The sequence below is a fragment of the Tachypleus tridentatus genome, chromosome 1, assembly GCF_004210375.1.
Source record: "Tachypleus tridentatus isolate NWPU-2018 chromosome 1, ASM421037v1, whole genome shotgun sequence".
NCBI lineage: Eukaryota > Metazoa > Arthropoda > Merostomata > Xiphosura > Limulidae > Tachypleus > Tachypleus tridentatus.
In genome coordinates, this window is record NC_134825.1 from 22,095,638 (window position 1) to 22,117,801 (window position 22,164).

The window sequence follows — 22,164 nt, forward strand, 5'->3', positions numbered from 1 at the left end:
TAAACAGGAAGATTAATTTTTCCTAAACTTATTTCCTTCTGGTTCTGATCAACGGTAATTTTACGGGCTTACAACGCTAAAATCTGGGTTTTGAATGCTTTCAGTGGATGGAACGCACATCGTCAGCAACTTAGTTTTATAAAAAAAAAACAATAAAACGTAAACACAACTTCGTAACATAAATTAAGTAAATGAGTAATACTTTCTATATTACAAATATTTATTAAACAACTTACTAGACGTTTGTTTTGAAATACACTTGAGGTATTTGTCTCTGTATTATTAAAGACTTATTATCTGCGTATGGTTATACGTAAATAGCACCTTCTAATTCGACTGTACTTTACGTATATTAAATATTATAGTATGTACGAGTTTTTCTATGTTATAGCTATCTATACATGTCTCTTCTTGGAAATATTTGACTACAAACAACAGCGTTTTTTGCAACTGGCAACGTGCCAAGTTATCAAAGAATTGCTGTTCAAAAATGGAGTATTACTCTGTGTGTTGTCATGGTTAGTGTATTGTTATTCCTCTCGCTGAGCAGTAGACAACGTTTACAGTTGGCTAAACCAGCTAGGTTACTTTTTAGGCCTCTTATAATAATATCTCATTGCAACAATCGTAAGCCTCTCTATAAAAAGAACGTTCATAATAACATTTTACAACTATCCTTTCTTGTGCTGTCAAGTAGTATTCATAATTTATTTAAACATCTCAAATTCCTGTATAGAATAAAACAGAATATGTCCCAATCTTTTACGTTTAATTAAAATTACTTGGCAGTAAGTATACGTGTAAATTTAATCTTGGACGAGTTTCAAACATCGTTATATATTAACTGTAAAATCGTGTAAAAATAATAATAAAACACAAAACAAAAACCTAAGTAAACTTGTAAAAGCAATACATTCAATTAAAAGTGCATTATATCTGTAAAGATTTGTTAGAAATAAAAATCGTTTCTGTTAGCACATTAATTAAACAACAGTTACTTCATCAGCTGCGATAAATCTTGAGAGTAACTATTTTGACCTGATACAGTAACGCAGACCTGCGAATTTAAACTTCATAAAAGATTTGGTTTTAATAACGAAGTTTCAATAATTTAGTGAAAGCATTGAGACGTGTAATTTCCCAATGCTCATGTGGATTTGAGAAACTGTAGTGACCTTTAAGAAAGACCATACTTAGTAATAGTAAGTAATTAACATACGCAAATAAAATATAATTCTATATACTTCAGCATGTGTTTTTCTTCTAGCAAAGCCACATCGGGCTATCTGCTCAGCCCACCGAGGGGGATCGAACCCCTGATTTTAGCGTTGTAAATCCGGAGACATACCGCTGTACTAGAGGGGTGCTATACTTCAGTACTACACAAAATCTGTTTTATAAAGTCTTTCTGCACGTTTTAATTCATATACAATACTGAAATGTTGTATGTTTCTTTCTTGTTTTTTTAAATTAAAGATAGCATTAATACGGTTGTCTTATTTCATTGGAGAATAGGATATATCCTTTCTCCGTTGAGTTTACAGAATCTTCATTTGAGTAAATCAAATGTTAAACTGTTTTAATCACAAGTTTGTTTCTTGTTTGTTTTTGGAATTTCGCGCGAAGCTACACGAGAGCTATCTGCGCTAATCACAAGTTAATGTGTTTTCACTGGTTTTATTGCCAACATGATTTAATATATCTGATGTGTGAAACAATGATCTAATGATTTTTATTCACTAAATTAGACAAGCCTGAGAATTAATCCCCATAAAAGTTGTTTTGATTTTAATAACGATTTTTTATTGTTCTGCTACGCAGATTTCGAAAATAATATTTATTTTTTTTTCTATCACGTAAGGATTCTTTACAAATCTGGAAGAAGAGAAAAACTATCATTTAGAACAAATTATTATTTCGTTTTCCATAGTGAATATTTTTTTATTATTCTCTTTGGGTTTTAGAACAATCGATAATATTCTCACGTCGCGATTAGTCTAGAGAAATCTATAGTTAGTGGTTGTAAACGTTTCAAAGCACAACAAAATAGGTCACAATTTCAATGAAAATGACTCACTTATATAAAAGTAGATATTATGTTTAGTGAAAAATATGTACGTGTTGAATAAAAATGGGTATGATTTTCGAATTCAGTGTGAAGGAATTACTGTAGAACATGTAAAGATTTCAAGAGAAGAAAACGACCGAAAGTCTATGTAATAAAAATGAGTGTAAGAAAATTATTGGTCCCATACATTAAAATAATAAATAGATCTGATCTGCCATAAATTGTGTTACTTGTTTGTGTCAATGTATTCACATATATGAATCCCAGAATGTCAGATAAACTTTATTTAATCTCTGAAAGCTACATTTACTAAAGTTCAAACATAGTCCTATCACTACAGTACATCTTAATATTATTATTATTAAAACACACTTTATTAAGTTCATTATAATAAGCCATAACACATATTAGTTTAAATGAACAACATCAAACTGTAAAATTTTACTACGTCTAAAATACGCTATTTTCTTTGCGTAGTAATACTAAACTCTGTTAAGTGTCTACTTTTACCAGGAATTTCAAAAAATCACTACTCCAAATAAAAAACGAGACCCTTTGCATAATAACAAAACCACACAACACAATATCTGATACAAATGATTTCATGTATACAAAGACATACAACAGTAAAAAAAAAAAAAGTTTATAATAACAACACTCTCTCACCATCGAAACTGACACCATTTACCAGTCTTCGCTACTTATTTCCATTTCTTATTCCCATATTTAAGAAATAAAGTACAGAATTCTCGAAAGTAGAGTGGACTAAACACAAACACATAAAAATTTCCATAAACATCTTCGGTCTCAATAACTCTTCTTTATGAATAACTCTTCTTTATGAATAGAAATATCCATACACTTGGTTAAACAGAAATCTATAAAGTGTAATCTAACGAGCATTTAAGAAGAAAAAAAAAACACGATTGTCTCACACGAGAACAAACGAATTTATAGCGTGTTCTTAGAACATACTAATATATATCATTGATATATGTGAAACACTTCACCATAGTTTGAGTTTTTTAAATCCACTAATTCTTGAAAAACATAACACCACTACTGGTGCAAGTCTAAAATATTGTGGATCGTGTGCATCAGTGTCACTGCTCGCTAACAACCATCCTAGGATCCAATTACAATCCATGTGTTAGGCTCACCAGGAATGTCGTGCGAATCAACACTGAGCATGAACTCAAACATTAGGTAAAACTACTACATAAGAAAAATTAAAACATATATATATATATATTTATTTATTTATGGTTTGTTTGTTTTTCTGACTAGGCTTATGCACGCTAGCTAGAAAAACGACAATATTTTTAGTACATTTGTCCGAGTAAGACTAAACATAAAATTTCAGTAAACAATAAAAAATACTTTTTCGGACTTTAAATTTTGATAACGAAATTCTTTCTAACTACGCATACTGGTCAAGAATCATACCTTCAGGATCAGTCAATGCTATAAGCCCACTTATTACGCTATTATCAAACACTATATATTCTTGTATACGGGGCCAGCCCATAGTTTAATTATGATACTATTTACAAATCAATAGTTAAATTGTTGCAAAGCAAAACTCGGTGATACCACATACCATAAAACCAGCTAGGTCAGTGGGACATCACCTATATATATGTTAATATTTTTATGGATATACTACAAAATGGAAACCTCGAAATGCTGTTGCACTCCAGGCTTGATAACGCTGCCAATTAGTCTTAGCTTACAGTCCATACGGAGGACAGAACTGGTATACCAGCCGTTGTGAACGTTCCGTTTTTTTCATAATCCCCTTTTTGTAGTATTGGCGAATAGATCTACTAAGTTTATCATAATTCATAGCTGGTCTATTTTTTCGCCTTCCCCAGAAGCGGGCAACCCGGACAGAATCTTCGATTTTAAAAATGCTTTTAGAGCGATCTAACCAGCGGATACAACTTCCATACATCTGCGGCTGGCTCAACAGCTCTTTTAGAAACTGCCACAGGTGAATGTGTGAATGTGGTCCTGATCTGGCACTACCACCACTCCGATCCACGTCACAGCCGTCTTCACTTGTTTCGTCTGCAAGTATAAGGACAAATCATATTTTCAAGCGAACTACGATTCCGTTAAAACCAACAATTGAAGTAAAACAAATATACAAAAAAAAAAAAGGTTTTAAAGATATTGTGTATCTTGGTTAACACAGTCTACAGGAACTTATATGTTAACAAACAATTATACTGTGAGTCATATATGTAGCACAGTATTAGTATTATGACCAATATAGTTGTATTTAAATGTGTTTAGTTATTAATAAAACTTAAGTGTTAAAGAGTCTTTTTTTTCAGTCTGAAATTACATGCCCACTCGTAAACTTTGTTTAGTTTTGCTTAAACAGCCTACGCATGAGTATATACAGTACACCCACGCACAGTAGTATGTACTTTGTAAGACTCCAACATAGTGTCTTCGAACGAAAATTGGGTCACGGTCAATTTCACATAAATGGAGCCACTTCCCTTAATCTATTTTTTTAACTACCGTAAAAAAAATCAAATATATTCAAGTGTTGTTTTATTTTAATTGCTTGTGATACCATATAAGAACTGAAAATGTTTACCACGGTTTCACTGGCACCAAAGCATCTGTGTCGATCTCAGTACACGACTGAAATAGGATGAACTTAACATACACCAAGTATTTTAAAAAAATGATGAACGATGAACAAATGTACCCATGACCTAACATATGGACTTCATTCAGATAGAAACCTATGACGTCAATCACGGGCCATATGGAATTTCAACTTCGTTGAATAAAATACACCGTTCCGTCTAGCTATAGCTGCTGTGTCAAGTTATAGTGTCACAAACTTCGCGGAAACCTGCGACGCTCACTTGACAGCCGAGCTTACCAGCCAAACATAAGCTTAAAAATCTAGAAATAAATAAACTTGCTAAAGACATATATCCAAATACCCCTACTTGAAAACAAATACACTTTATTCATCATTATCTAAGCTTTGCTATTTGAAGAACAACGTTACATGCATTTAGTTCACAATTTTAACTGCGTTTTTTTAATTTGATGACAATATAGTTATTGTATCTTAAATAACACACATTACTAAAAACTGTTGTTTTTACGGCGTATTTATAATAATCCGAACTACATTACTGCAAACAGAAAGTATCTAAGACAATGAAAGTAGAATCTTCCCAATTTGACTTAAACGTTGAGTAAACCATTACGTACAAGTAGAGTCTGAAGACACGAGTTGTGGAGGTTGTTAGATATTTGCTGTTTCTACATATGATGACGTCTCCTCTTAATACTCCGATAGCGGACAGGATTTTGTACCTTAACCGCTACAAAAGTTGTCTAACAGAGAGCGGAGCCCAAAGCAGTTTAACTGATGGACTATGCCTGGGGCGGAACAACATTCCGAAATGAGACCCTCCATCAAAACAAGCAAACGTCGAGAACAGACAAGACGTCAACAGGCATTATAACTACATGACGTTTCAGACTAAGGGGCTGCACATTTCATGGCCATCGTCCACGTACGCTGAGAGTGCCTAACAAAATGTACCACAAATATTAACTATAATGAGAGTCTATAAAACTAGGGATACTGAGTTTCAAAGAAAACTACAAAGATAGGCTCTTGGAATTAACTGTTTCATGAAAATGGAGGAAAATTTACCGTCACTATGTAAGTTGTCGTTGGTGAATTTTCTGCTCGCAAGAACAGGAAGCTCTTCTGTTCCCAAGATGAAGGAATTGTTAAAAGCACCACTTCCACATCCAGAAGCTACTGAAGCGGGAATGGGTCCAGTTTGCATGTCATTACCCATGGTGTTAACTTGTTTGGTATGGGTGGATGATGCGTTTACTGCTGAAACTGAGTTTGAAGACCAATGGTTTATTAGAGCATTCATATCGAGAACACTGTCTTCTACTCGGAAAGGTGATGTAGTTACGCTTTGACAGTTTTTTCGCATATTCGCAGCTACAAACAATAGAAAAAACCAAAACTATCAGTATGCGGAATATGGAATATTAAAAAGTAGTTAATTATAAAGTAACTTGTAAAATATCACTAGAATTACTTATCGAATTCAAACATATTCTTCAATAAAACATTAACACTGGAGTAAAAATATCTCGTTAGAGAAAAATATCTAAAAAGTTCTGTTATTGTCTTTAAAGAAATGTAAACATAGAATGAAAACTTATTCATTTTTCAAGTTAAATGTACGGCCATTTGCATCACTATTTTCAGTTTCAGTTTACAGGAAGTTACCTGAGTGTATTGCTGAATTATGCTGTATTACGTGGGCTAAAAATAAAGCTACCTTACCAAGATGTCAAATTAATTACAGATATTTAAACACAGTCCAACCTTTTTATGGGCTGATGATTGGAACTCTTATCTCTTCCACTCGTTAAGTAATACGTTTCTGATAAATGATGAAAGTATTTTGAAGTGTATAGAGAATTGTTCTATTCTGTTAGACGAAAATAATTTTTTACTATTGCACAGCTACAAAGCATACTTATCTTCTTGAGCTTTTTGAGGAGGAAGTGAAGGGAAATACCTGTCATTGTATAATCATATTTGGAACTAGGTAAATGTGTGTAATTATCCATCGGAATCCCCATCTCTTTAAGACTTGCTAAGGTGAATACACATGTTTTGACAAACTACCAAACAAATTTCCCGAGTTTCCAATGCAACAAACATATACCATCTGATGGATAACTACAAACACAGCCAAGCTTGACGAGTGTGGGAAACTATGATGTGTTACAAAATGTATTCTGTATTCACACACCACTCTGTGGTGTTTCTTTGAATCGGAGGAAACGTGACGTCAAGAAAGACGTCAGATTGAGGTCAACAACCAGATTTTCACTTTAACTTGCTGTTTGAACGTCCACCAAAACCTAATAACTTCCTGTATGAGCAATTTTGGCTCTAAAAAGTGATTGCAACATCTTTGTTGAAAACATGTAACTGTGAGAAAACAATTTTAAGTTTGTGACAAAATTTCGGACGACTGTTTCTTGAGGTGTTCCTGACAAAAATGAATAGAAATCTCTTAATCCTTGAATTAATTTACTGAATGAAAATAATAACAATGTGCCCCACCGTGCTTTCCAACAATCTATTAGTTCACACACACAAATAATATTTTAAACCTTATCTGTTTGCTATCCCATGTAGAAGCTGCATGTTGAAGAGAAACTTATACGTGTGTTAACATAACGCGCCAAAATACTTAGTAGGCCTAATCAGGTAAAACTGTTCTTGTTTGTTTGTTTGTTTTTTTAATTTCGCACAAAACTATTCAAGGGCTATCTGCGCTAGCCGTCCCTAATTTAGCAGTGTAAGACTAGAGGGAAGGTAGCTAATCATCACCACCCACCGCCAACTCTTGGGCTACTCTTTTTACCAACGAATAGTGGGATTGACCGACACATTATAACGCCTCCACGGCTGAAAGGTCGAGCATATTTGGTGCGACGGGGATTCGAACCCCCGGCCAGGTGGTTAAGGTACTCGACCCGTAATCTGGGAGTCGCGGGTTTGAATCTCCGTCGCGCCAAACATGCTCGCTCTTTCAGCCGTGTGGCGTTATAATGTGCGGTCAATCCAACTATTCGTTGGTAAAAGAGTAGCCCATGAGTTGGCGGTAGGTGGTGATGATTAGCTACCTTCCCTCTAGTTTTACACTGCTAAATTAGGGACGGCTAGCGCAGATAGCCCTTGAATAGTTTTGTGCGAAATTAAAAACAAACAAACAAACTTTTATTCCTCTAATTAACCATGCCTGCAAACAGTAAAACCTGCAGTCATTTTATTTACTTAAAATCTGAAAGGCGAGAGATTATTTTTATTGAAATAAACAGTCACCTATTTTCCAAATGTCTAACTGGGCAAACAGTGTTGCTCCATCTTCGGAAGCCCTGCTGTGGAAATCTTCCTCCGTCAGCGAGCACAGCGATACACCATTCATAGAAAAATTATCCAAAAGGACGCTGGGAAGATTGTATTGTTTTAACGTCCAACGAAACCAGGCACGAACATCTTGCACCGACCAATTAACAGGATCTGAAAATAAAACAAAGTCTAATTTTTGCTGTTTCTGTATAAGTGATAATAACGACTGATAAAATGCTTTATTATATTCAGTAAAATCAAACTAATACGTTTGATCATTTCATTCACTGTCACAAAATACACCAATTGTAAAAGCACGAGTACGTGGAGAAAAGGTTGTTATAACGTATAACAATATTTCAACCTCCCCACACTTGACACATTCATAGCAGACGGGGCCTTCCATTCTGTACTAGGACTCAACACGCCGGCTTAAATACGACAAATCCGTACTGGTTGAAACGCTATATTTATGGCATTTGAACAGTGTTTCGGTCTAGACTACATTAATGTGGTGAAATGTAGCTTTTAATAATTTTATTACAGTCATTATACAGAAGAAATATGTTTCAGGTTTTAAAATATCAATTTATCTATTTTATAGACTTAACTAATTTGCCTTTCTAAAGTGATTTCAGAGTGGAACAAAGAGACGTAGTTTAACATCAGTTAAATAGTTTGCTCAGTGGCACGCCTGCGGAGTTACGACGCTAGATAGCGTTTTGTGTATCTTTGTACTTAATTCCAAACTACAATTTAAATATGTAGATTTTGTAGAAATATAATGAATAATGCCGCAGGTATTTATTATTATTATAAAACCCAAGAAATCCAAGTTTGTTTCATTTGTTCACAGGAAATTTACGATTGTTTTTAACTTCAAGTTGTCATTTTTTATATTTACGTCTTCACTGGTGTAACAAACGAATTTTCAAATATGTCACGCGTCTATGTTACTTTAAACATTAATTTTTATGTTGAGAACATTTTAAGAATAATATAGTTAGTTGTTTTCAGCTTTGGCTGTACCATAATTTAAAATAATGTGTTAATTTTTTCAAAGAGATTAACTTTCTGCATTTTGAATTACACATAAAATGGAGCAATAATTGAAATAGAAATAGGACCTAGCTCGTCAACATTTCTCTCAGGTGAGTCCAATCCTTACTTATACACGCTTGAGAAAATACGCACAAAATAAAACTTATATAAACCTTGCAGACAGTTTTCAACAATAGACATTACACTAATGTTCATTTAGCCGCCCATAGAATGTTACACGTGCTACCGTACAACACAATCGCCTATTATGTTAACTGCAGTTGATAATTGTGGTGGAACATACGCCAAACAAAAATTCTTTTATGAAGTTTGCAACATCGCGTGGCCTAAGATTCTGGATTACAAGCTCTATTTAACTTTTATAATTTCCTTACTAACCTTTTTTTGTTTCAACACAATTTCAAATACAATTTAAGTCGAACCCCTCAGTAACTGCGTTCATTCTTGATGTTTGACGCACAGAAATGCACGAGGAACGCAACAACCAACAGAAGACGCACGAGTGTTATTTTTATTCATATATGTTTTCCGGTGTGACACCCCATTACTTCAAAAGCTTTGGTAAAATTTAATCATAACTGATAGCAGTGGGATAAAACAGTTGATATAAACACATGTAGAGATTAGTACAATCAATATACATAAAGCTAACAGCTAAACGACTTATTAACCACAGAGGAGAATAACACATTTACCATTAATTATTTTTTCCTGATATTCAGTATCAATGAGAATTTCATAATTAGTTACACAATAAAGACTTTTGTGTCAACACTGTAAGATTAGTACTACAAAAACAATATAGCTTACGCTGGCTTACCGAGAGCCAATAATAATAAAAATAACTGTTTAATAGTAAAAGTAAAAATAAAGTATTCTATATACGTTAAAAATCAATACAAGACTTGTACTTTGTTATAGTGAGGTAACGTATACAGCTTATGAAGCAAACATTGTACACACGTGCCATTTCTTGGTAGAAATTGAAATACGTGGTTATAGCTTAGTGACCGTTAAAATAAGCCACACCTTGATATATGTTTCGACAAAGCCTGAGATAAACACTTAAAGTTGTGAAATAACCCACTATCAGCGACACCTTTCTAAAATTACACACTGGCTCGAATATGCTTGAACGACCATTCCGAGGGTGCTGACATCACTAAGTTTAATGACCTATTTACCTGCCAAACACTTCTCACCATGACCTACATGTTAAAGCGTGAAGACGTGGGAAAGTAGGGTGTTGGTTGTTTGGTAAGAGGGTATTTCGTCATGACAAGAGCAAGGTTTCAGTTCATATGGTCACAAGAGCAAAACCCAGTCGAGAAAATATTTAGTGTGTGTGTGTGTGTGTGTGTGTTTCTCTTACATCAAAGCCACATCAGGCTATCTGCTAAGCCCACCGAGGGGAATCGAACCTTTGATTTTAGCGTTGTAAATCCGTAAACTTACAGGAGAAGTTAGTAAAATATATAATATGTATTAATTTGTTGACTTGTACGAACAGTGAACTGGTCCAATGCAAAAGATTTCAGTTAAGGCCTGAAATACATGTATTAAAAATTGTACAGGATTACAGAGCTTTCGGTTTCCAATAGAGGCTGTAAATATATATATATATATATATATATATATATTGTCTACTCAAAACACCTAGCTAGCCATAAGACTACCTTTAAATTTACAATGTTCCAATCACATACCAGTTTCAATAAATGTGTCATTACTCACTTCGATCATTCAAGCATCAATACAATGGCGTACTGAATACACGAGAGATATTTCCATACATATATGAATAAATATACTCCACAGAGATAAACAACCGTCCCTATGCGGTCTTCAAGTGGTTCTAAATGTTAATAAAAATCACACAGCTTTATATATGTTAATGCTATGCCGTGGAAATTACAACTAAATATCCCTGCTTATGCCAACCGCTTTATTTCACTGATAAGTAACATGTGATGTTGAATATATATCGTCATATTCAGGAGTCCCAAACTTCCTATTTACTTTCATTCCATATAACAACAGTCAAGGGCTGTCACTGATGAACAATACACGGTTTATTAGGTATTTCCAAGGTAATCTTTGAATTCAAACAATGATAAAAACTAAGTAAACTTACCACGGGATATTCCTAGCACTTGACAAGCTTGGTCGATGTCGTGGGAAACCTGCTCCATCGCAAGATACTGGACTTGCTGGAATTTCTCTTGTGACAGCTGATACGAACAGGTTACCTCTTCTTCAGTTTTTATCAAGTTCCGCAGAAAACCACTGGCTGACAAAAGGTCATCATTATTACAGTTGTAGTTGTCTGGTAGCTCGTGTTTAATCTCGTGCACTGGTATAGGCAAATAAGGTATGCTACTATATGTGTTCGAATCTTTCGTAAGGTTAGATGTGGGAAGAACGGAGTCGTAAAGGGTTGGGCTCTCGGCAGGGATAGTGTTGAATGAAGATACCGGGGAAGGTATATTCACATGAACTGAATGTTGGTAGGAGGTGACCGAACCGGTCAGCTTCGAGGAGCTGTCTCTGACGTGTACATTTGGTTCTGTAGAAGAGTTGCCATAAGTAGGCAAGCTGGAAACCAGTCGAGTATTCATCTGCTGTCGCTGGTGAATGCTCAAAATAGGTTTCGTGAGCTCTTGACTTGGAACTTCACTGTCTCGTAACCAGGCGTCCAAGTCGGACACGTACCAGTGTTCTAAGGACAGGGGACTGCCAGCATCACCCGATCCGTGGCTTGGGCTTGGGACCAACTGTGGTCTCTAATGATAAAATTATTACAAAGCATTTGAACTAATAATTTCGGGAATTCTCACATGCTTAATGTATTATAACTGAGAAACAGTTAAACAAGGAAAAAACAAACAGAAATCAAGTCATTATTTAAAATTCTTTAACTGAATATTAGTGCATGAAAGTTCTTCGAATTTTTAAAATAATTGATATACGGTATCAATTAATGTGTTTTATCGAGTAATATTTTCTTGAAAATCGAAGCAAGTCAACAGAATTTCGATTTAGCTTTTACGAAGCATTATATATATATGCATATAAAATATTTAAAATAGGGCCATGTCACACATATTTGTCTTTATGAACATAGTTTAAGCCATTTATATGAACAAAGATTCCACAACGTAATAATTCGAGAGATAATTCAGTATCAATTCTAAGTCAGAACGTCTTCCTACATATTACACCTGTACTGGAGATATTAATAACAACCTGCCGAATGGTGTGTTCTGCAGCATTTTGTTAAAAAAATAATTCCTTATAATAACAGATCGAAATGCTGCAAGCATATACCATCAATAACTGCATAAAAAATAATTTATGGTGTTATAGCAACAAGTTACTCAAGCAGTGCCATATTCAACCTTGTCTCTCTCTTAATTATTACTTTCAAAATAATATTTGGATTTCACATTAGAATATTAATGTTATATGGTACTAATAAATGTAAGTATAAGATATATCAACAGAAAGGTTCAGCTTTAAGCATAATACGTCGGTTTTATTTACGTCTTTATCAATCTTTTCAAATAAAAAGACTTTACACGTACAAGAAAAAGTACGAATGTTTACTTACAGTTTCCGGATTAACAACGCAACTACCGTACATCTCTTCTCTACTAACCTGTTGCACGAACTGGCGCAGACTCTTCGCTCAGCGCCGTATGTTAGCGTTCAACAGAGCACGTGACAAGTATCGTGACGTCAGAAACGTTTTTTTGTTTGCTCTCATGCCTCGCGAGGCGAATGCGAACGAGGATAAACTTCGTCCACGGTTACGAATTTCCCCCAGGAACTCTTTTGCAAATTCGCTGACGACTTACTTTGTAAGTGACAGAAACTAAACAGTTGTGGAATATAACGTGCTTATTTACTATACAATAAGCATGTAGTTTCTCCTGATTCAAGTATCAACTGTTTGCAACAAAAATGTATACTCTATGAACTTTACAAATATAACAAAATGAAATAGTTCAACAGTCCCTAAAGACAAAACAAACCTGAAAAGCTCGGCTCCTGAGGGTGAAAACCTACTTTAGAAAGCAATCACGTAATTTTATTATGTTAATTGAGGAAACAGTTTCAGCACGTGTGTAACACGTACAAGGCCGATATTTCCACGACTTGAAAAGTATTTAATAAAATTGATAATGCACAATAGATGGAGTCTGCGTGGTTTGGAAAACACTGTGAACTTCCAGCAAGGTTAGTACTAAACACTGCTTTGTTACAGACTGCAATAAGCAGATACATCGAGTTAGTATTTATTATAGTAACTAGATACACGATACATCTACGTAGGTGCTTCACTACATTGTAAAACAAAAACAAAAATGAGCTTTGTAGTTCTGTCACTCAGGATAAGGTAACCACTGAAGATTATAATATGGACAAATGATAGATACGACATAATACTTCAACATCTTTTAAAATAAAATAAAATAAAAACAAAACAAGAGTAAATCTTTTTTACATAATATCACTGTTAATTCATAAATGTTAGTATTTTGAGAATAGGGTTGATTTTATGAACTCTATCAATTAATAAATTTGGTGTTTTAAAAAGAGAGTCGAGTTTATAAACTGTTTAAATTAAACAAACATTGGTATTTTGAGAGTAGGATTGATTTTATAAACTCAATAGATATTGATAGTTTGAGAAGAGGGTTTTTATAAACTTTCTTGATGTATTAAGTACGTTTATAGTCGTATTATTAATAAAAAATGTGGGATGTAGAAATACAAAAATCATTTTTAAGACTAGCATATTTACCTCGCGTGATAGTCTCAACGGCCCGAAAGTTATAGTTATGGTTTACTTGTTTTGTTATTAAGCGCAAAGCTGCACAAAGGGCATCTGTGCTCTGTCCGCTGCAGGTATCGGAACCTGAATTTTTTTTTTTTTTTGCGTTATAAGCCCTCAGACTTAACTCTTATCTACCGGAAGGGTACAGTTATGGTGTAGATTTGATACTGTTCTTTTGTAAATAGTGCCTTTGATGGCCAGTCGCAAGATTAAATTCTAAAGTGTATCCTATAACATAGAAAAAGTGATATGACGATAAACATTTGCATGTTTAATAAACAAGCAAAATAAGGACTCTACATCATGCATGGTAAGGACTCTACATCATGCATAGTAAGGACTGAAATAAGAACAAACGACTTTTTTTAACATTTGCAAACTACGATCTTTGTAGAATAAATTAAAAATACTCTACGTTTCGAACTCTATCTTTGATTTTTATCGAACTTTAACTGTTTCTCACTTTTTCCATTCCACTTACCATAAAAATATAACGTTAATGGTTTTTTTCGTTTAAAAATCTGATACTCTGAGTCAACACAAAATACTATACAGCTTTACACTAAACACTTATATGGCCAAGCGTGTTAAGGTGTGCGACTCGTAATCTGAGGGTCGCGGGTTCGCATCCCGGTCGGGCCGAAGATGCTCGCCCTTTCAGCCGTGGGGGCGTTATAAAGTGACGGTCAATTCCACTATTCGTTGGTAAAAGAGTAGCCTAGGAGTTGGCGGTGGGTGGTGATGACTAGCTACCTTCCCTCTAGTCTTACACTGCTAAATTAGGGACGGCTAGAACAGATAGCCCTCGAGTAGTCTTTGCGCGAAATTCAAAAACAAACAAAACTTATATGTTTTGTTATCAATTTCATAACTATTAGAGATGTGATATTGTCCTCAAATATCCGCAGTGCATTAATCTATCTATTACCCAATAGCTACAGTTGCTGTATTTCAAGACATATAATTATTCACAAAGTGCCATAGACAATTTCTAAAAGTATTACTGCGCTTTCTGAAAGCCACCCTTCTCTTCGATAGCTCTGAGGCTGAAACCAGGTTACGATACTCATGATGAACATAACATAGATAGTTTTTTTGGTTAACTGCAAACAAATAAAAAAATAACGAAGAAATTAGAATCCCGGAAACTTTTCAAGTTATGATGCAAAGTTACGCTAATATTTAATTATTGGTACCAGCGTCTAACCATGAATCGTCTTCGAGTAATAGTGGATTGTACTATTTATAGCAGTAAACATCACAAAAATAGATCTGTCCATGGTCAGCATGTTACTGCTATAACGGATTTACTATTATATGTTTATTTTAATATCTATGGTTGTTTCAGTTTAATATATATTAATAAATGCACGTAACTTATATTGTAAAATGTGTATTGCGGTATTCCCGCCTGTTCTCTAAATTTGTAGAAGGTTCTCGAGTGTAAGATTCAACAAAACATAAACAATATTTCTCTAGAAATAAAAGCAATAAAAGGTTTATATTAATAACTCATAAAACTATAAATTGGAAGGCCCGGCATGGCCAGGTGGGTTAAGGCGTGCGACTCGTAATCTGAGGGTCGCGGGTTCGCATCCCCGTCGCGTCAAACATGCTCGCCCTTTCAGCCGTGGGGGCGTTATAATGTGACGGTCAATCCCACTATTCGTTGGTAAAAAGAGTAGCCCAAGAGTTGGCGGTGGGTGGTGATGACTAGCTGCTTTCCTCTAGTCTTACACTGCTAAATTAGGAACCACTAGCACAGATACCCCTCGTGTAGCTTTGCGCGAAATTCAGAAACAATCATTATGATTGTTCAAAAACAAACAAACAAAACAACCTTCTAGATACTAGAAAATTCTCCCACCACTCTTCTGGTTTGGATTTGAGAGAATAAATTGTTTGCTTGAGGTTTAGCGGTGCGCAATTTCTCCTTTTCTGTTTGTACGTATTTTCGTAGATAGTCGTGTTTGTATACACAGTGAATGCGCAAGAGGCTGTATACATGTATTTTGTATTTATATATAGATATATGTTTATGAATCTCAGAAGGAAAAATTTTAATAAACCTACAAAAGTATGCCTATTATGACCATACTTACATTGCATAACTGCATATACACGTGTTGTTGTTGCATCAACATTATTTCGAAAGAAGTGCTCATTTTTCTGCGATTTCATGTTTTTACGTTCATGTTCTTATTTTTTGTATTTTTCGAATGGTTGTGTTCTATAGAAATGTTAGTTTCAATAGTTTCGCATATTGTGCTAAGTCATATCATTATTGGTGCACGTGAAACATTTGTATTATTAGTGTGTGTATTATTTATCGTAGCATTAAAAATGGTTGTCCATTGGTAACACATTCATTTCATTGAAGTAAATAAATGAGTCCAATTGCTGGTGGAATTTTCTTGTACATGAAACACAATTAAATAAATTATAAAGAGTTATGTAAATCAATAATTAAATATAGCAGCAGTGGAAGTTTGTTTCGAATTTCGTGCAAAGCTACACGAGGGCTATCAGCGCTAGCCATCCCTAATTTAGCAGTGTAAGACTAGAGGGAAGGCAGCTTCCTAGTCATCGCCACTCATCACCAGCTCTTGTTACACTTTACCAACGAAAAGTGGGATCGATCGTTAATTAATAACGCCCGCACGGCTGAAAGGGCGAGCATATTTGGTGTGACAGGGATCTGAATCCGCGACCCTCAGATCACGAGTCGAGCTCCTTAACCACCTGGCCAAACATGCTCGTCCTTTCAGGCGTTATAAAGTTACGGTAAATCCCACTATTCATTGGTAAAAGAGTAGCCCAAGAGTTGGCGGTGGGTTGTGATGACTAGCTGCCTTCCCTCTACAGGTTCCCAACCGGTGGGTCGCGACCCCCCGGGGGGTTTCGAAGCCTTGGCAGGGGGGTCGCAAAGCCTTGGCAGGGGAGTCGCGTAGCCTTGTTAGAAGTAGCTTGGGATAACATTAATTTTATTTCATCAATTACATTTTCATGTCGCGAGTGCCAAAAGGTTGGGAACCCCTGTCTAGTCTTACACTACTTAATTAGGGACGGCTAGCGCAGATAGCTCTTGAGTAGCTTTGCGCGAAATTCAAAACAAACAAACAAACAATCCCATCGTTTTAATATAATTTCTAATTTAAGAAAGACAGTAAAGTTAGATATTTTGCTTTAAGTTAACAATAATCGGGCCTAATATTGTTGTTCCATTTTGCCCTCCTCCTAAATATTAATGTCTAAACAATATACGAATAGGCGTACTAATAATATCTAACGTATCTGCTCAACACAGGCCTACTATTATAATAATTATCATTCCTCAACAATTTGGCAAACACACACCTAAGCTTCATTTACTATAAAATATCACAGCCTAATTAAGTTGATTATTGCAATCTCAAAATAATTCAAAATCATTTAGGCTATTTGTAAGAATTTGAAAAGGCATTGATTGGGCCTTGAAAAATAAAAACGCAAAATTACGATATTCCTGCTTTGAATCGTCTGTACTGTACAACGCCCTCTCATTTGTCAAGTAACCATTAACACAAAATATTCAAAAACTTGATGCAATAGTTTTCATTCCTCTTATATTCTTTTTTTTAAATCTTTTTTTTTCCTTTTTACAAGTGATGAAGTTCAAAGAGAAGAATCAGATTGGGGCGAGAATGTAATTATACGTTTCAGCGCCATACAGAATCTATGGTTGAGATTATTTTCAGAAATTACACACCTCAAAGTGTTTACAGCCAAGCTGAGAAATATGGTGAAGCTTTGTAGCAAGAACTTCAAGAACGACAGACTCCTCTACTTTGGGAAATGTGGAAAACCTGTGTATTTTTATGGAAACCACATAACAAAGATCAATGAACTTTGTGGGTTCTTATAAGATACCACACATCACTCTACTTACAATGTGGTATTCGTGCATGTTTTTGTTCCATCTATTCAAAGCTTTCTCTCATTTCGAGGTCTTGCTCTTATCGTATATGGAAATGAAGTAACAGGGTTCATAAGAAAAAAAAAAGTTGGCTTTTAGGCTTTATCCACTCAAAGCTCTTGAGTACCAGCAAAACTACTTTTCAAACCATCCATATACCTCTAACAGTGGAAGTTAGTGTGAGAAACACTTTCAACTAGGATATCGTGTTTGGAATTATATCAGATTTCGTGTTATGAAATAAGCTGTCACTTTTGATTTTTAGCATGCACTCAAGCTTACAAAAGCAACAATTATAAAATTATTAAACACAGGGACATTACCACCTCTAACAGAGCTGACGGCGAGGCAGTGTTGTTGCATATTATCCAGCATCTATCTTCATAAAAAGTTTCAAAAATTTGACCATTTTTCTTCCTGTTCACTAACTCAGATTGAGTTCGCTTTACGTTTGTACGACGGTCATAGGGTAATTTTTGCATAAAGTGGTAGAATGAATGATATGCTATCAAGAGTTTGAAAATGGACTGAATGTTAGTGGAGTGCGTTCATGGGAACTTGGATTACATTCAGAGTGGGATCAAGTTCAATTGAAAGTTTATGATATTACAACAAATTGAATTATGGATATTAGGACTAGACCTTGATTTAATGAGAGGATGTGAGATTATACCGTTTTTCGTTATATTACCATACTTTTAAAGGACATGATTATAGTGTCAACGTTCTGTACTTTGCGCCATCTGATTTCTTTATGTTTCAACATTTTTTTGTCTCACTAAATGTTTAGCTTCTTAATATGTTTAAGAAACTCCGTCAGAAAATTAATATAAATACGTTTTGTTTCAACAGGGTGGTTGTAAGGAAAATTTTAAACTGACGAGAAAGGTAGAATGAACACAACTATCTAAGTAATTCAGTTTTTTTGTACTGACTGCGGAGTATAACATCTTAGCGTTCCATTACCTCCGCTGTAAACGCCTGAACAAACAAATATTATTATCTGTTTAGATGAACAATTATTTGCCTTTGATGAAACAACTAGATTTCTATGAACAAGAGACGAGAATTAGAGCACGAACAATGAACACCGGGGAGTTCATCGTTGTTTCTTGTGTGCATGTTATAGAAAATTGGAGAATACGACAACACAAGTTTTTCCAGTCACACGATCTGAGCAAACAAAACATTGTAGAACATTCGGATTAAAGTTTGCACTTCCAACTTCTGTGCATAACGAATACTAAGATTATATATACTCGTTGTATTTCAGGGACGTATCCAGAAATCTATAAGGTGGATGCTACGTTTAGATGTTTGTTTGTTTTTGAATTTCGCACAAAGCTACTCGAGGGCTATCTGTGCTCGCCGTCCCTAATTTAGCAGTGTAAGACTAGAGGGAAGGCAGCTAGTCATCACCACCCACCTCCAACTCTTGGGCTACTCTTTTACTAACGAATAGTTGGATTGATCGTCACATTATAACGCCCCCACGGCTAAAAGGGCGAGCATGTTTGGCGTGACGGGGATGCGAACTCGCGACCCTCAGATTACGAGTCGCACGCTTTAACACGCTTGGCCATGCCGGGCCCCGCTACGTTTGGAGGAAAAGGTAATAAATGGTGAATACGAATGGGGATCCGACGGCACATCTGATCGGAACATTCTTGTATTTTCTCTGAAAATGTTGCATTTTGGTGATGGATGTGTTTAGACCAAAATAAAACAAAAAATGGACTTACTTCTGTATGATCATTTCTATTCTCGCCCTTATTCAGTTAACATATTAGTTTACCTCACTGGTGATACTGATTGTTTTGAAAATATTAAACTCTACTTGTTACATGTTCATTAGTCCGGGGTTCGTCCAACCAATAGTTTCGAATGGAGCACAAAAGTGAAATAGTGACAACTATAACACAAGCCGTGACTTCACATTGAACAGTATGCAAATCGTCACGATAAGAAAAAAAAACTTAAAAGTTTTTATGTGATGTTTTTGTTCGTTTTTTTAGATGCTTTACAGTTAACAAGGTTCAAAAACCTTTAAGCAAAATACATTAAGAATTTCTGCTCAAAAGCAAGATATTTATATTGATAAGGGCTGAAAACTAACTTTTAAATGAATGAAGCCGACCCTGCGTAAGCAACGGACCAGAAGTACTTAATGCTGTCAACCAATGCACAGGAAAAAACAAACAAACTATATTGATGAGAATGAGTTAAGTTGTCAGTTAAATACCCTCATTGTTAACGACGTTTTCGTCTGTAATTCCAATAATATCTCGAGGCCATCTTAGAAGATTTAGGTCACTTGTAAATCTACGCAATTAGATAAGATTCAAAAATAATTTTCATAAGTGCAAAAATGCATTACAAATTATATATAGTATTGCGCAAAAATGTTAGGACAATTTAATATTTTCTCATTCTCTCTAGTTTATGTGGCTAATTCTTGTATGCCATTACAGAATGTGAATTTTAACATTATGATAATGTTTCACTGATCCATGTTGCCAATTGATTGTGTTAGGGTGAGAACACTTACAATTCTCTAAAATTCCCATATACTTGTGCCAAGGCCATATCATAAGGGTTCTGTTTGAATGAACGTACTGATGAAATTTAGGGTCTGTAACAATTGCTATAGCACCCCATGCAGTGCCTTAACGAAATAGAAAGAAGCTAGCAAGGAGCTATCACTTGGTACCGATATATATTAGAATAAATCAGTTTAATAGCATTCTGTAAATAAACCTTGATAAAAAACAGTGTTTAACTCTATATATTGAATTTTGTTGTTATGTAATGGCCCAAAACTGCAGCAGACTGATGCTCTTCGAACACCAAGTACACCCTGTTAGGCGTTATGATTTGTCTCGGACGAGTCTCCTATTTGTTATATTACATACGTTACACATTACAATTTTGAATAACCTAAAATTTTAATTTTAATTTAAAAGTTAATTAAATGTTAATATGTAATAAATTTATATTATTTGCCAACAAGATCGTAAACACAACTTTATTTTTTAACAAAAATATATTTTTATATACAAATAACAATACAATTTATAATAATGGTTACTACTAATAGTTATTACAAATGACGCTTTATGTGCAAGAGTTTTACAAACATACAACAATACTGAGTCTTGTATCTGGTCTGGAACTGAGTCTTTTATTGACGTTCACGGAGAGCGAGTTAATATTTTGTTGATACACCTGAACACGTCTTTTGACGGCTAACCAGCTTGAAGCACACGTTCGTTTCTACCAGCGACAATATCTAACGTTCTCGTAGAAATACTAACGTTCCAAGTTAACTCATTGAAGTTGAACAGTTCGTAATATTCGAAATCTATAAACGTTCCTGGTCAAATTCTGTGGTTTTCTAATTCGAAGGTATTAATCACTATTATAGCTTCCGAGACTTACAGTACATTTACTTTAGCTGACTAATGATAATAATATGTCTCTTTGCGCCAGGCATGACCAGGTGGTTAAGGTACTCGACCCGTAATCTGGGAGTCGCGGGTTTGAATCTCCGTCGCGCCAAACATGCTCGCTCTTTCAGCCGTGTGGCGTTATAATGTGTCGGTCAATCCAACTATTCGTTGGTAAAGAGTAGCCAAGAGTTGGCGATGGGTGGTGATGACTAGCTGTCTTCCCTCTAGTCTTACACTGCTAAATTAGGGACGGCTAGCGCAGATAGTCCTCGTGTAACTTTGGGCGAAATTCAAAGCAAAACACACCAAACTGTCTCTTGATGCGCTGGTTTATATAATTTAAGGCGAGATTATAGAACATTTAACAATGTTCGAAAACACGCTAGCGTTTTCATAAAACAAATATTGTTAATTCTTATTCTCAAGAATCTTCTACAAATTCAGAGAATGGGCGAGACTTCCGCAATATACATATAACAATATACGTCACATACATAAACAAAACTATACTGAAACAAACGTATGAATGAAATTAAACGTATAACTGCAAATCATTTACAGCCCTAGATTGTGAATGGGTGGTTGATAGGGTTTGGCGTTTTATGACGCAACCATAGATCGTGAGACCGAAATAGGTAAATTTGAAAATAGGAAAGGAAGAGGCAGAACACCTAAACTCAGTGATATTGATAGAAATCTTCGTTTATAGAACTTTCGGAGAGAAGAAAGACTGCCACTGATCTCAAGCATGAGATAAACGATCATGTGTCGTGTGTCAGAAAACTGTCCAGATCTACAGTAACAAGAAAACTCAATAAGAATGGAATGTTTAGTTGTGTAGAAGTTATAAAA

At 35.0% G+C, this 22,164-nt stretch overlaps 1 protein-coding gene across 1 annotated transcript; it reads right to left on the reverse strand.

The window, feature by feature from the left end:
* Positions 1-2,337: 2,337 nt before the first annotated feature.
* LOC143244384 (DNA-binding protein D-ETS-4-like) lies at positions 2,338-12,789 on the reverse strand. The gene is made up of 5 exons (XM_076488952.1): positions 12,679-12,789; positions 11,203-11,851; positions 7,980-8,177; positions 5,766-6,071; positions 2,338-4,138 (listed from the first exon to the last, which is right to left on the reverse strand). The coding sequence occupies exons 1-5, from the start codon at positions 12,709-12,711 to the stop codon at positions 3,798-3,800; spliced, it is 1,527 nt and encodes a 508-aa protein (XP_076345067.1). The 5' UTR covers positions 12,712-12,789; the 3' UTR covers positions 2,338-3,797.
* Positions 12,790-22,164: the final 9,375 nt, after the last annotated feature.